At 49.0% G+C, this 14,206-nt stretch overlaps 6 protein-coding genes across 6 annotated transcripts; 2 read left to right on the top strand and 4 right to left on the bottom strand.

The window, feature by feature from the left end:
• Window positions 1-56: 56 nt before the first annotated feature.
• On the bottom strand, window positions 57-1,743 carry NUU61_006882 (amidase signature domain-containing protein; the record flags this gene model as incomplete). Its single annotated transcript, XM_056657409.1, has 6 exons — window positions 57-418; window positions 602-774; window positions 852-1,015; window positions 1,068-1,249; window positions 1,350-1,488; window positions 1,585-1,743. Coding segments are annotated over 6 exons (1,179 nt in total), but the record flags the coding sequence as incomplete, so codon positions are not given.
• A 2,251-nt stretch (window positions 1,744-3,994) lies between these two features.
• Window positions 3,995-5,254, top strand: gprC (the record flags this gene model as incomplete). Its single annotated transcript, XM_056657408.1, has 1 exon — window positions 3,995-5,254. The coding sequence occupies one exon, from the start codon at window positions 3,995-3,997 to the stop codon at window positions 5,252-5,254; it is 1,260 nt and encodes a 419-aa protein (XP_056510208.1).
• Window positions 5,255-5,836: 582 nt separating this feature from the next.
• On the top strand, window positions 5,837-7,435 carry NUU61_006880 (cytochrome P450; the record flags this gene model as incomplete). The annotated part of the gene is made up of 3 exons (XM_056657407.1): window positions 5,837-5,899; window positions 5,959-6,483; window positions 6,563-7,435. 3 exons carry the CDS (start codon window positions 5,837-5,839, stop codon window positions 7,433-7,435), a joined length of 1,461 nt encoding a protein of 486 aa, XP_056510207.1.
• A 978-nt stretch (window positions 7,436-8,413) lies between these two features.
• Window positions 8,414-9,308, bottom strand: NUU61_006879 (uncharacterized protein; the record flags this gene model as incomplete). The annotated part of the gene is made up of 2 exons (XM_056657406.1): window positions 8,414-8,976; window positions 9,050-9,308. The coding sequence occupies 2 exons, from the start codon at window positions 9,306-9,308 to the stop codon at window positions 8,414-8,416; spliced, it is 822 nt and encodes a 273-aa protein (XP_056510206.1).
• A 931-nt stretch (window positions 9,309-10,239) lies between these two features.
• NUU61_006878 (GNAT family N-acetyltransferase) lies at window positions 10,240-10,731 on the bottom strand (the record flags this gene model as incomplete). Its single annotated transcript, XM_056657405.1, has 1 exon — window positions 10,240-10,731. One exon carries the CDS (start codon window positions 10,729-10,731, stop codon window positions 10,240-10,242), a length of 492 nt encoding a protein of 163 aa, XP_056510205.1.
• A 310-nt stretch (window positions 10,732-11,041) lies between these two features.
• fleA (fucose-specific lectin FleA) lies at window positions 11,042-12,220 on the bottom strand (the record flags this gene model as incomplete). Its single annotated transcript, XM_056657404.1, has 5 exons — window positions 11,042-11,441; window positions 11,496-11,595; window positions 11,662-11,872; window positions 11,945-12,123; window positions 12,187-12,220. 5 exons carry the CDS (start codon window positions 12,218-12,220, stop codon window positions 11,042-11,044), a joined length of 924 nt encoding a protein of 307 aa, XP_056510204.1.
• Between the last annotated feature and the right edge of the window lie 1,986 nt (window positions 12,221-14,206).

The following is a 14,206-nucleotide window of genomic DNA, read 5'->3' as shown; positions in this document are numbered from 1 at the left end:
GATACTTGGTCTTCCCTACCAAGTACTTGAGTAAAAGCTGCGACTACCTCAAGATCTCAACCCAAACAATCAACGAAAGGCAGCCCAATCTTCTCTTTAATCTCCTTAAAACCCTGCACAAGATTCTCATCCTCCAACTTCGTCGCAACCAGCTGCAACGCCACTGGCGCATCCTGTTGCGCCACCGCATCGTAGTGGTCATAGCACCAGCGATCGAACTCGTTCTGGGGCGTGTAGACGGGGTCCTTTGCATCGCGCTCTGGCTGGATCTTCGTGACGGGGAACACCAGCGCTGGATAGTCTAGCAGGTTCCAGATCGATGCATAGCCCCGGTATCGTGAAGTATGCAGTTGCGGCGCCGGGGTTGGGTAGACGGGGCAGAGGATTACGTCCATTTCTAGGGCGACGGTGTTCCATTCTGTATAGATTGTAAGTGTTGTGAAAGATGATCAATGGATTGGGGTGATATTGGAATATTGGTATATTCGAGGAATCGAATACTCCAATGCTTCAATGCTTCAAGATGTACAGCTCCGGGAACTGGCCTACCTTGCAAATACGAGTATCGAAAGATTTCTCGCTTCATCGTCCAATCCCATACCCCCCTGGTGACTGAGCTTTTCAATCCCTGGAGCATCTCTGGCTGCCCACGCCGTGAGAGACGCATAGGGCTCGCCGGAAAATTCAAGATTTCTGGCAAAGGCTTCGCCTTCATCGGGGTTGTAGAGTCTCGTCTGGCATCGGACAGTTAGCATGGAATCCTTCTCGAAATATCTGCCAATGAATCCAGGCGTTCAGCATATTCTCCCCGGTCGTTCATACAACTTACCAATATCTCCAGCGATTCTTACTGTTGATACGGCTTCCACTCAATCACGTCAACATCAGGGGCAATCTTCAACCGCTCCACGACCTCCCGTAGAGCTCTAGTAACTGGAGGTGCCGGAGTCACCTCGCCATCGTTCCAGATGGCACCCACCGTTAGTTTCTTCCCGTTTTTGTGGATATAAGACTCCTGGTGCCATGGAATCGGAAGCAACGACGCGTCATTCAGCCAAGGCTCGGACCCGAGCACGGTTTGCATTAAGAGATCCAACCCTCCCTAGAGTCGGTGATAGGTGTCCAATAGTTGGCATGATCGTCTCGCAGCCTAGCATATGAGCGGCTAGCCCTATCAGCGGCAGTCGGCCGGTTGTAGGCTTCAGGCCGTACAGCCCGTAGTTGGCAGCCGGGACACGGATGCTACCACCTACGCTAGTGTTAGCACGATAAAGATCTCCAGCCAAAACCAGTGGCCAGAGAATGATAAAAAAAGGGGGACACTCGACTACTGGGAGTAGGTACTATACCAATATCAGACGCAATTCCTAGAGGACTGCCATGCAAAGCTTGCAGCGCCGATTCTCCCGACGAGCCACTCGCCGACAGATCAGTGTTGTATGGGTTGACCGTGTTACCGGTGATGTTGTTGCATGTTTCAATCGACATCTAAACCCGACAGAAACCCCATTTATTAACCATACCGAACCATACATATCGATCAACTTCGATAGACGGCACTTATCACACCCGGGACTCACTTACTAAGCCCTGCGGTTCGTTCGTTCTGGCATAGATCATGGCGCCTGCCTCCAATAAGATATTCACGGCGTTTGCGTCCCCAGGGCTTTCCCTGCCTACCCAGCCGGCAAAGCCCGAGGTGTTCTCTCGTCCCGCAATCCCGACATGGGCCTTCGTGAGTAGCTGCGAGAGGAAATAGAATTTATAATTATTGTTGTTATTTGATTGTGGGTCCTACGCATAATACGAACCTTTTACATATCTTCGTCCGGGCAATATCATTTTAAACTTGGCGGGAATTCGAAGAGCCCTAGTCACTAGCAAGCTGATGGCACAACCACGAACAACCCAAATAGTCGCTGGGCCATGATCTAATATTTCAAGGCCATGGGGATGTATGAATTACGTATTCACGAGTCTAGAAATGCGACAATAGATGACTTCCTGGTAAATGGTCAATCATAGCAAAGGACGAGGCCCAAGAAAAGGAAACAGAAATTGAGAAGGAAAACTTACTCTATCGCGGTTAAGAAACTGCAAACTAAATTGTATGAACTTTCCCGTAGGTTACAGCCCACTAGCTTTGCTATCATTAATCTCATATTAATGACCATACTCTGGTCTATGTCAGACAGTCAACACAACTAACACGTTGTGACTGTTCCACATGATAGAAGGAAAAAGCCTCAGAAACAACTCTCCCTTCGTGGTAGTGGGCACGCTAGAATCTATACTATCGCTACTAGCGCCACTAGAATACGACAGTGCTAGTGCATAATCATCCTGGTCGTGTTTTTATTTACGGCGCTGATTTTGCCTATTCAAGATAGGACAAAACAAAAGCCCAAAAAATTTCTCCGATTGCTTGTCCCCTTAGATCCTCGATATCTGAGTGTAGGCGTGCCGCAAAGTTGTTTGATGGGCGAGCAGTCGAGTTCTAAACTAGTCTTGTAAAAAGTCTTCCGTTCGTGTTGTCCCGATGGACAATCACAGAGCATCGGGTTGAGTTCCGAAATCAGGCATAGCATTTTGTGAGGCATTTTTATTATACCTTGCAAACTATATCTTTGGATCCACCGAAGAAAACGGTTGGGCAGGGCAAGCCCCCTGTAAATCGAACGGGAAATGGGCAAAGTCTTAGATTTTCCCCGCATCCCACGAAATTCTCGCAATCCACTCACCCGCGGGTGTATAGAGTGGACCAAACTTCAACTAACGGCCAATCGCGCGGCTAAAGATCGAATACCGTCGTTAAATAATCCTTCTGATCTACTAGCTTTTAATCATCCCCAGGAACTATTGACTCGGTCATCCCGAAGCAGGGATGTTGTGGGGTGCTCAGCACCCGGATCTCTTTGTTCCTCCTTATTTCTGTCCACTATTGATTATGATGAAAGACAAAAAGGTCTCGCAGCGATAGGCGAACAGGCCCCCTGCCCAGCCCGGACCCAACCCCGACGGGAATGGGGGAAATGCGCAGCATGCAACTTGACTGCGCACACGACCAGCAAGAAACTAGTGCTTCAAATCCCTGCACCCCTGCAGCAATATAAACTTGATTGGAAAAAGCCCCTGGCCTATGAACGTGTACTTCTCGGCACTGACCGGAGGATGCGAAGAGCCAGCCAAATCGCCTTTCCCACAATTAACTTAGGGCATCCCGTAGGCTGCCTTGCCCTTCTTTTCTTGAACAGATTCTTTTTTCATTCATTTTTAGAATATATGTTTAATGTTATGTTTTTAGTTCCGTAGAAAAGAAGGCGATGGACAGACTTATTGCAAGCGTAGCTCCTACTACCGAATTTGTACATCTTGATTCGATATTTCGTTGCAGAGACTTCCACCAATACCCACTGGAACCCTTGTCTTCGGAGGAGTGCCGATGGCCTAAAAAGGAAGTGGGTCTTTGTATCTGGATCGTAGGGGTTTGTGAGCCTTTTTACTTCCTGATGCGCTCGCGACTATACGAGCCAAGAGAGTTGATCGCACGGTGGCCTCACTCAAAGTTGTCTGAAAGTGCCGGGGTATACCAGGATCGAGGATTTTAAAGTCCCTAAGGCCTATAAGGCCTAGAGGTCACCTTGCCCACAATGGCTTGTTGTGGGTTTCTCTTCCGGGGGGGTTGGACTGGGATGTGGTTGACTTTTAAATAATCCCTCGCTGCACTGTTTGGTGTTGGATTTTCTTCTCTTCTCTCTTTCCTTCTGTCTGCTCGATGGGCAAAGCATCGAAGCCATTCTTTTGAATTGATGTTTTATCATTTTATTTTTTTTATTTGCATTGCAGCGGTCTTTGTGTCTCTGATATACCCAGTCTCGGTCCAACATCTATTCATCTGTGCTGGCAAATTGTGACAAGACTCGATTACCGCTTCTTCAGACAGACAATGATACCAAACGATCTATAGTGTGATTAACGACCCAGGCATTTGACCATGTCTGTTCTCGCCCTACTGGCCATGCTACCCCGACATGCTTCCGACAACACGCTGGTGCCCCGGTTGACCAGCTCAGTGCAACTTGACATCGATCCTCTCCCCAAAGCACAACGAGAAGGTCTAATCGCAGTCTCCGTAATGGCCTTTCTCTCCCTCGTTGCCACAGCATCTCTTCTCATCTTCATCACCTACCGCCTCATATTCTGGCGCACCAACTATGCCCGATACATCGGCTACAACCAATACATCATCCTCATCTACAATTTGATCCTGGCAGATCTGGTGCAATCTTTGGCATTCATTCTCTGCGTCAAGTGGATCATCAAGAACAAGATTCAATCCGGGACGGCTGAATGTTTTCTGCAGGGGCTCTGGCTGCAGATCGGCGATCCAGGCAGCGGTCTCTTCGTGCTCGCAATCGCCTTCCACACCTTTCTGCTGGTTGTCTGTGGTTGCAAGATGCCCTACAAGGCTTTTGTTGCCTTTGTCATTGGAGTATGGGCGTTCGTGGCGCTCATCGTGGTAATCCCACTCGCCACGCATGGTGCCGATGTATTTGTGCCGTCGGGCGCCTGGTGCTGGATCAACGAGGACTATGAAGTCATCCGGCTGTGGACTCACTACCTGTGGATTTTTCTCGCTGAGTTCGGCACAGTTTGTCTCTACGCGGTCATGTACGTGCAGCTGCGCAAGCAGATTGCGCGATCCGCTATCCTGGGTAACAGCCAGCTAGAGAGCTTAAGGCGGTTGCGCCGCGTCATTGGATATATGACCATCTACCCTATTGTTTATATTGTCCTGTCGCTACCGCTGGCGGCAGGACGCATGGCCACGGCAAATGGAAACACACCCAACATCACATTTTTTTGCTGCGCTGGGGCTATCATCACTAGTTCCGGCTTGGTCGATGTGATTCTGTATACTTTGACCCGCCGCAAACTCATCGTCGATTCGGAGCCCAGTCATGACCGCTCATACAACAAGAATGCTAGCAGCAAGGACCGGCGTGGCGACGTCCTGATGACCACCATCACCGCTGAGCCCCGGCTGGACCAGAAACCAGATGCCCATGAGGATGAAATCCATTGGAATGCCTCGACGGACAATATCGTGCAGCCGGCCCTTGAAATGGCTCCGGTCGGCAAGGTATACCAAAAGACCACGATTGAGATCACTCATGAGCGTGCGTATTCGTCAGGAGAAAGCCAGCGATCGAGCAAAGAGTCCTCGCATCCACCGGGCATTGCGCGGCGATAAAATCCTCGTTAATCTCGGCCTTTGGGCTTGGGAGACTTCAAGCCGCTTTTCCCTCATCCTTGGATGTCTATTCGACCATAATTCGTTCGTTGGGGAACTTGTCGCCATGATACTTTCTTCGGTTTTCCCAAGCTGTGATCTTCCATTATGTCCGCTGCGTTCTGCGTGGCTGCTCTCTTCTCTATGCATATATATTTTTTTATTTTCTTCTCTCTCCTTGTCGACCTCGAATCTTGTACATATCCTCCAACAATGCAGAACATGGTGTATGTGCTGGGACTGAACCTCAGCTTCCATTTCTTCCAGTGCAGTTAGTGTATCTTTGCCACAATATGGGAGATCAGCCCTAAATTGCACCGCACCAGTACCATGGAACAAGTTACTAATCGCGGCAACCAGACGCCTTACTGCTTCAAAGGATCTCCAAGCCTTTGCTGAGGCTCGAGTGGGGGCCAAGCTGAGGTGAGATCGGTTTGAGACACGTTGCGACGCGGAAGCGATTTTTCCACGAGAGCATTTAAAAATCAGCGCGGGGCCCAGTGTTTGCTCTAATCTTGTCAATTCTCATGCGCATTCTCCAAGATGGGCTCGCAACTTGGTCTCGGTGGCTACGTCGCCATCGCTGCCGTGATCTGGATAGTACAGGTACGGCTTTGTCATAAGATGCATGTTGCTTGATCTCCAGAAGCTGACTCTCACGATAGACCCTCTACAAAGGTCTCACGTCGCCGCTGCGTCGCGTTCCCGGTCCATTTTTTTCAAACTTCACTCGTCTCCCACTGAAGCTTGCGACCATAGGGGGTCGACAGCTATACTTTATCCATGAACTGCACCAGCGGTATGGCCCCGTGGTTCGCATCTCCCCGACCGAAGTCTCCGTCGCATCTCTGGACGGGTTCAAAGAAATCCACCGAGTAGGCAAGGGGTTTCCGAAGGGAGAGTGGTACCAGAAGCTCTCACAGAACCGGGCGGGCGTTTTCCACATGCGCGATTCCAAGGCGCACGCCTATCGACGGAAGCTTTTTGCGCGCGCGTTCTCCAAGTCTGAAATTCGAAGTTTATGGGAGCCCGTGATCAGAGAAAAGGCTCAGTTGACTGTGTCGCAAATCCAGGCCGAGCTGAAGGCCACGGGGGTCTGCGACGTGCTGAAATGGGCGACGTTTTTCTCGACGGATGTGAGCGGGCATCTGATGTTTGGAGAATCCTTTGAAATGCTGCGACTTGGAAAGGTAAGCAACATCTCATTTATTCACTTATTGATTTACTCTGTTTTATTGTGAGCAGAGTTCGTGTCTAACCAGCACATAGAAAACCGAGTATATCCGCATCCTCGAGTCGGCGCTGAAGGGTGCGGGGATTGCTGTCGAGCTTCCATTTCTGCGCGCTATCGCCCCCTATGTCCCCATCAAGGCGTTTCGGGGTCTGTTCATACCTGGCGCGTCGATCGCGGAGTACAGCCAGCGCGCTGTCACCAACGGCCGAAAGAACAGCGATTCCTGTCGCAATATTTTCTCTGGTCTTATTGCCGAATCCGAGAAGGGGCAATCAGCCATTACTGACGCGGATGTGGCCTTTGAAGCTGGGAACTTGATCATCGCCGGCTCCGACACCACCGCGGTCACCTTGACGTACCTCATTTGGGCGGTGCTGTCGCGTCCAGCTCTCCGTTCCCAGCTAGAGACCGAGCTCGCCGGTGTCAACGAGAACTATGTCGAGGCAGACCTGGAATCACTTCCGTTGCTCAATGCCGTCATCCTGGAGACACTCAGACTCTATGGCGCGGCTCCTGGGGCTCTGCCGCGGACAGTCCCAGCCGGGGGTGTGACGCTGTCTTCACACTATCTGCCGTCGGGGACAACCGTCAGCACCCAGAACTGGACCATGCACCGCGATGAAAAGTTTTTCTCAGACCCTGAATCATTTGATCCCTCCCGGTGGCTGCCTGGAGATAACGAGGTGTCCGAGCTAGCGCGAGAAGCGTTTGCTCCCTTTGGCGCTGGGGCGCGAATTTGTCTCGGAATACACATTGCCTGGATGGAGCTGCGGCTGGCAGTGACTGAGTTCTTTCGTCGTTGTGAGAATGTGCAATTGGCGCCGAGTACTACTGAAGAGAGTATGAAGCCGGTGCACTATTTTTTGATTGCACCGTCGGCTCATCAGTGCGAGGTGGTGTTAAAGTGAATCAACATGAATAATGAATAATGTCTCTTATTTTTAGCGAACAAGCCCCACTTCGTCGATAGTCTCCCTACACACCTACAGTAGGGAAGTGTGCTCTAGAATGACTCGCGTGGAATGCAATTTGCTTATGCATTTCGAGTCTTTGAACTTTGTACGAGGCTGTGGGCCCACTGGGAAACGCACTCCCCCTTGGAGTGGAACCAGTTGATGAGGTGATTTGACGTGAGGATACACAGTGGAGGACGGCTATCTAGGATCGCCACGACTCTCCATAGTCTGTGGGGGCTAAGGGAACGGACACTCGAGAGGAAGCTAGGGAGTCCTACGGCTGAGAGCTGCGGTTTCCAAGAATTACATGTACTACTTGCCATCCGGTCTTTTTCTAAGTGCCTATTGAGCATTCCAATTCAAAATCATTCAAAACCAGTCGAATACATGGCAAGCAATGACATGATAGCTGGCTGTATAGAGTAAATAAAAAGGGGTCAGATTATACCGAGCCATATTCTACCCAACTTTCTTTTTTTTTCTCCAACTTTATATATTGTTAGCTATTTAGAGAAATGTGTATGCCCGTTCCCATTATCTATCCAGTCCAGGTGGATTGGCTTTTATTTTAGCTCGATGCTACATAAGGAATATCCGACTCGTAATATTCAGTCTCGTCCACTCTTTTGCCCAAGAGAGACCCCATGCTCAGTTGTGGATGCGGCCCTCTGACTCGTTTGATTGTAATTTATGCATACGCCTCAGCCTTGTTCGGAATTTGGGGGTTCCAGGGTTGCAAGGTCGGTATTATTAGGGATTAGCTGAGATTGTTTAGGCTCAGCCCTGCTACTCTGACGTACGTTGCTGGGACTCGGCAGACTGCAAAGACCTTGTATCATCTATAGTGCTCTCGTATCCTTGAATTATAGTCCCCATACAATATACACGTCCATGTCCCCAAGCTTCGGTCAGACCCCCTGCGAGAATAGATCACTGCGGATTGCCGAAATCCACCTCGCACTCCCAGGACCAGTACATCTGATTCGCAAACCACTGATAGCTCTGGGCATTGTGGATTGCATTCGCCTTGTCACCACCTAGCTTACTATTTCCATAGCGCGCCTCTTTCATCGTCGTCGTCAGATCATCCGTCTTCCCGTTTGGCATCAGCTCCTTCCAGTGCGTCAGCTCATGAAGGATGGTAGACCCCAGCGTGAGCATTGCCAGGGAAACTCGGCTCTGGCCGACAGATTGACATGTAACGGCAGGGACACAGCCCATGCAGAGATCTTGGGATGTGTCATGCTCATCGCAGCCGTAGGATTTATCAATGCCGCCATTGTAAAAGGCGGCGTCGCAAATGACCATCGTAGGCGTCTGGGTGTGTCCGTTAACCATGGTGGCAAGGATCTGAGAGCCGAAGTTGGTTGCTCGACAGGCGCTCGGTCGTTGGTGTTCATTTACCACTAGGATATTGGCCAGGATCGGATTTCCTTCCCTGAGATTTCGACCTGGCTGTCCCTTTGCGCCGCCGAGGATGGTATCAAATGACCCTAAACCAGACGTCAACTAAGCTGCTCTGTATAGCAATTGAGAAAGTGGGGGGGGGTTCATCCATCCACTCACTCTGGACGTTATCCCAGTCAATCTCGTTGAACCAGAGTTTAAAGATGTTGTTGGCTGCCGATTTGGGGGGATCACTCATGGCGTTGGCCAATTTCAAGGCATCGCGGAACCCATCTTCGACCTGCCGTTTCCGTATGCCGGGGAAGTATCTTGCGTCGATCTTTGGCAGTTTGCGCTTGGCCAGCTTTCCCTTGGGACGCGTAGGACTGGCTAGGAGCGTCACTGCCAACAGAAAAACTATGAAGACTTTGGCTAACATGTTGAATGTAATCGTGAGTGAGCCTTTTGGGGGAATCAGGCTGTGGGGGCTTCTAAATATATGTGTTTTATAGCAGCCGTCCGCAAGGCCAACGCCTTCGGTGTGGGTCTCAATATAGGGAACTGCTACAACACAAAAGACCCCTATTCATTTAACATTAGAAAATGAGGGATCTCTCATCCGCGTGCTGTATTTTTCGCCCCAGTATGTTCAGGTGGAGTTCTATACGTATTGGATTTTGTGATTTTTCTCGCGGCTACAGGCATACTACATCATATCTATAAGGTAATAGATGCCTCTTGGTCCAATAACATGCAATCCTTGAATTTCGGCGATACTCAGTTTATCTGGACGTCCCAATACACTGAGTATATCGTTATATTCCCACCAGATCCAGAGCGAACACTTGCAGACCAACCCTTATTGCCACTGGTATCGAGTCAGACCGGATGGAGTATTGTTTTACTGCATTTGTGTGCTGGATGCTATGTGTGGCTCTTGCATAGCGGCTCAACCAGTCAGGGAGGAAGCCTGAGTCAATGTGTTGGGATGACGACGCACTATAAAGCGCGCCCCCACAGTAGCGTGAAATGCCAAGACGGCAGGAAGTTGGTCATATTAATCATGAATGCTCCTTATTATTCATATTTCCCGGAGCTTTGCTGAGTATAGTGGCCAGCCCTAGAATTAGCAAAAAGGGACCTCCATTGGGGGCTGCCGTCTTACCCCATCGAACGAAGACCAGAGAATTGGAATCTCGGCTTCTCCATTTTGATGGCTTCGTTTCGTATCACGGTCAAGGCAGCAATCTGTGCTCCATTGGTGGAATTGTGATGCCAGTGCAGGTTGGCCTGTTCCAACACTTTTCGGCGTAATCGGTGTCACAAATATACAAATCAAGAGCACGTTGTCTAACAGCCTTCGCATCGCATCACCCTAGGTCTTTTCTAAAATAAACCCGCTCATAGCCATCTTCGGTTCGGCTCTCCGTCTCCTTGAATCCTAGCTTCGCGTAGAGACCGAGATTCTCGTACATCTTGGCGTTGGTATAAAGGGTCAAGGCGGAACGGTCCTTTGCTCGCGCGCGTTTCTCCACACCACCCAGGAGGACCCGCCCATAGCCCTGGCCCTGTGCTGCCGGGTCCACAAATATGTTTTCAATGTTGGTTGGCTCGCATCCACTATCCGTGCTAAGGATAACGCATCCCAGAATTGTTGTGTCATTGCGGAGCACCAAGACGGGTTGCGATTTGATGACCTGGATGTAGTCCACAGTCATGGGTGCTGGAGGTTTTCCTATTCGCTCAATGTATTTTGAGTAAGAGGCGTCAACTATGGATTTTATGGTGGGTGCATCGTGGATAGTGGCATTTGAGATGGTTGGGCCATCTGGTGATATTTGAGAAGGGACAGTCGTGCTCATTGTGAAAAGCGGCGATATTAGACAGAAGTCCTTCGGATTCAGTTATTCAAGGCGAATATGTGAGAGGTGAGAGTCAGAGAAGTTCGAAGCAGATAAATATGGCGGATGTGCGTCACGTTCGCCCCGCCTCCTGAGTCGCTCCAAACCTTGTGAACATCATACACAACACAATCACTTCAATTGTCCAGCTGGCTTAGAATGCAATTTAGTTCATCTCAAGTCCACCCGTTCCTGTTAGAATCAGCCCAAGATAAGTTCTCCCCCCCCCCACATCCTCACACCACCCCAGGCTACGCAATTCTCCCCAGAATCAAGCCGGAGGAATAGCCAACTTGCCAGCCTTCCAATTCCCCTGACTCCACATCCACTCCGAAACCCCCGAGACCAGCTCCCCCTTCTGGAAGTAAACCCTCATATTGAGGTTATTGCCGTGGCCCCAGCTAATAGCGGCGATTTCCGTGCCAGGGATGCAGTCGACGTGGAAATTGCCGTCATGCCATTTCTTGCCATCCCAGACCATCTCGCGGACCTGGGTAGGGGTGGCATAGAACAAACGAATTGCAAGAGTGTTCGAGCTCATCATGAAGCTAGTGCACGCCATGGCGGCCCGGGGCAGCATATGAGCCATTTTCAGGGCGCCGTTGTACCAGCCGTTGTTGTGGTCATAGCACATTTCTACCATTCCGTTGTGGGTATCCTGGAAGTAGACCCTAGATGTCGTCAGAGGGTCAATACGTTCAACATGAAGCGTAACATCAACTTACCGGGTGCCCATCTCCGAAGTCTTGAAGGACGTGCAGGCAATCTCGGATCCGGGCATGGCGGCTCCAAGGTTTTGCATCTTTTTCCAGCCAGAATTGTCACCTTCAAGGATAAAAGCGCATCAGTGAGGGCGGCAAAATCAAAGACGTATATTCAGACCGCACCTACCGTTCCAGCCCATCTCCTGGATGGTGTTATCGGTCATCTGGCAATAAACCCGCATCGTCATGTCGGATCCCTCGAGAAAGCAAGCTGCGATCTTGGAGTAAGGAGCGACCATCATCCGACTTTTGTTCATGGCGCCCTCATACCACCCCTTGGAGTGGTCATAGGCAGCCTCCTTCATCATGTTATCGGTAGACAGATAGTAGACTCGAATCTGTGATGAAACTATTAGTATTTATTCATTTTTCTTTGTCTTTTGGTTCGGCGGTGCTCTTCCCTGACTGACATTCTTCAGTTCTTTTGAGGCAACGGCAATAGGAGAGCCGAGCTTCGCAGACGCAATGGTGTTCTTCTCCGTTCCGTTGCTCCATGAGCCATCGTATACTGACTCACGGATATTGCCCATCACATCCTGCATGTAGACACGCAGATCGGAGCCTGAATTACAGGCTCCAATTGCGGATCCTATACAAAAGGAAGGGTTTAGTTAGCTCTGTTAGAGCTTCGGGTCAGATGTTTGAATCATACTAAATGCAATCTCCTGAGCTCCTTTTCCAGACATGGTGGAGGTGCTGATGCTTTGGCGTTGGTTTGTATACTATTCAAAAAAAAGGCAGAAGATTTTGATGCTTTTGCTGAGGGAATATCTGGGAATTTGAATGAATTTATATTGTTTTTCATCCCTGACATGGCGTCTTTCCCCATTTCACGTCGTTCCTACAAAGTTGACTTTATAGCCTTTGGTGACACTTATGCCGGGCAAGGTTATTCAGAAGAGCGGATCTTGCAGATCGGAAGAGATTTCATTGTGCAGCTCTCAAAATCTGTGGCACGTCTCTCTCTGGACTTTACACGCCTGGAACGGCGGAATTGAAGCTCTTGGATATCCAAGGGTAGTATATGGAATGATTCCCGGCCTTTGGTGTAAAATTAACGGCACTTCCGGGGTTTCCGGTGTCCCGAATCAAATAATTGGTGATATGGTTTGTTTTGATTCCAACGTGGAGTCCTGGACCGTTGTACCTACTGTCACATGGAAGTATGCTGTGGAGAAAAGGCATGCAGGCTACATAAACTCAACGGTTGGGTAAATAATACCGAAGATGAAAGTATATGTCTGGCCATAAAAAATCCTAGACAGTTCCATAACAAACTCTACCAATCAAGCTCATATGAAGACACTGTGTGGGAAGTCTCGAGCTGAGACGATCTCCAACAAACTGTGGGAAATACTGACTTTTGCCACAATTGGGAACCACTAATGGATCAAGTGACAATTTTAGCAGCCAAGCGTGTAACGGCTTCGTCGGCCCTTTGGTAAGGTTTCTTTGATGCCCAGATTTAATGCAATGGTGTGGCTTCAAACATATGAGATTGATCGAAATGGTCACTCAAACGCCACATAGATAGGAACAGCCAGGAAGAATACTATTTTTGACAGACATATTATCTATATTTAATGATTAGCCTCGGCATTACAAAAGTTGGGTTTGCTCGAGGCCAAAAAGGCAGTGAGCCGCCATTCTAACTTTCTATGGAAAAGAGAGAGGAGAGAGAGGAGATAATAGGGTTAAACTAATTCCAAACTAGGGGGGTGGTGACGACTTAATCGACTATGATACAGTAGGTGATATATATCCAAGGTTTAGACAATACGTTTTGATCTATGTTCGTCAGGACGTTTCTTGCAATTTTGCTCGTGATGTATTTACATGGCCTGCCTAGTCGGGGGGTTATCTGTATTCTTATGGTGGGATTCTCTTTTCTTTACTTCTTATATCCTGTTAGAAAACTCCTATTAAAAGGCTAAACCATATTATTTTAGTTAGCGCTCATATTCTACGGCAGTAAACCGATTTATTTAAGAACCTCGCCACTCCCGCGAGATTGAGGACTGGTCGGTTACGTAGACTATTTTATTGCCGCAATATAAGAACGCAGTCAGATAGGTTAAGTGTCTTCGTAATATATATAGTGGAAGACTATTCCTAAATTCCAGGTAGTAGGGCTCTTGAATGGACGACTCAGATCCGAAGTCGGTATATACGTTTCCTATAGTCCTTGCCTCTCGCTGATCATTGTGCATTTAGAGGCAGTTTGCTATTGAATAGAAGGCTTGCGCATTGCATATCCCAAAGGAACACTGCGCAAAGCCCCATGAGGGATTTGATGCGTTGTTTCACTCATTTATGATAAACACCAGCAGCAATACTCCTGACCATGACGCAACCTCAATAGTGTTCCAATGAAAGGATGTCTCAGAAAAACAAGGGGCTGGAGTTGTAGAAACTCAGGGCGTCCATTTCCTGGGCAGCAGATTTCCACATGAATAATAATCCGAGACATTGAGTGTCTTATGAGGAAAATATAGGCCATGCGAACTGACGTCATTAGACAGTTGACGAGAAATACGATCAATGCCGTGCATTTTGGACAATGCGTGTCTTATGTGGATAGCTCCTTTTTTCGGCATATCTATCCCGAGAGTATACAGTTTGCCCTAACTCATTGACTGACTTCAGGGGAACCAATGGCATTGCATAACAGA

This window comes from Penicillium alfredii, assembly GCF_028826965.1.
Source record: "Penicillium alfredii strain IBT 34128 chromosome Unknown utg000009l_segment0_segment0, whole genome shotgun sequence".
Classification (NCBI taxonomy): Eukaryota; Fungi; Ascomycota; class Eurotiomycetes; order Eurotiales; family Aspergillaceae; genus Penicillium; species Penicillium alfredii.
The sequence above is the reverse complement of the archived record's forward strand: the minus strand, read 5'-3'. Positions and strand labels throughout refer to the sequence as shown.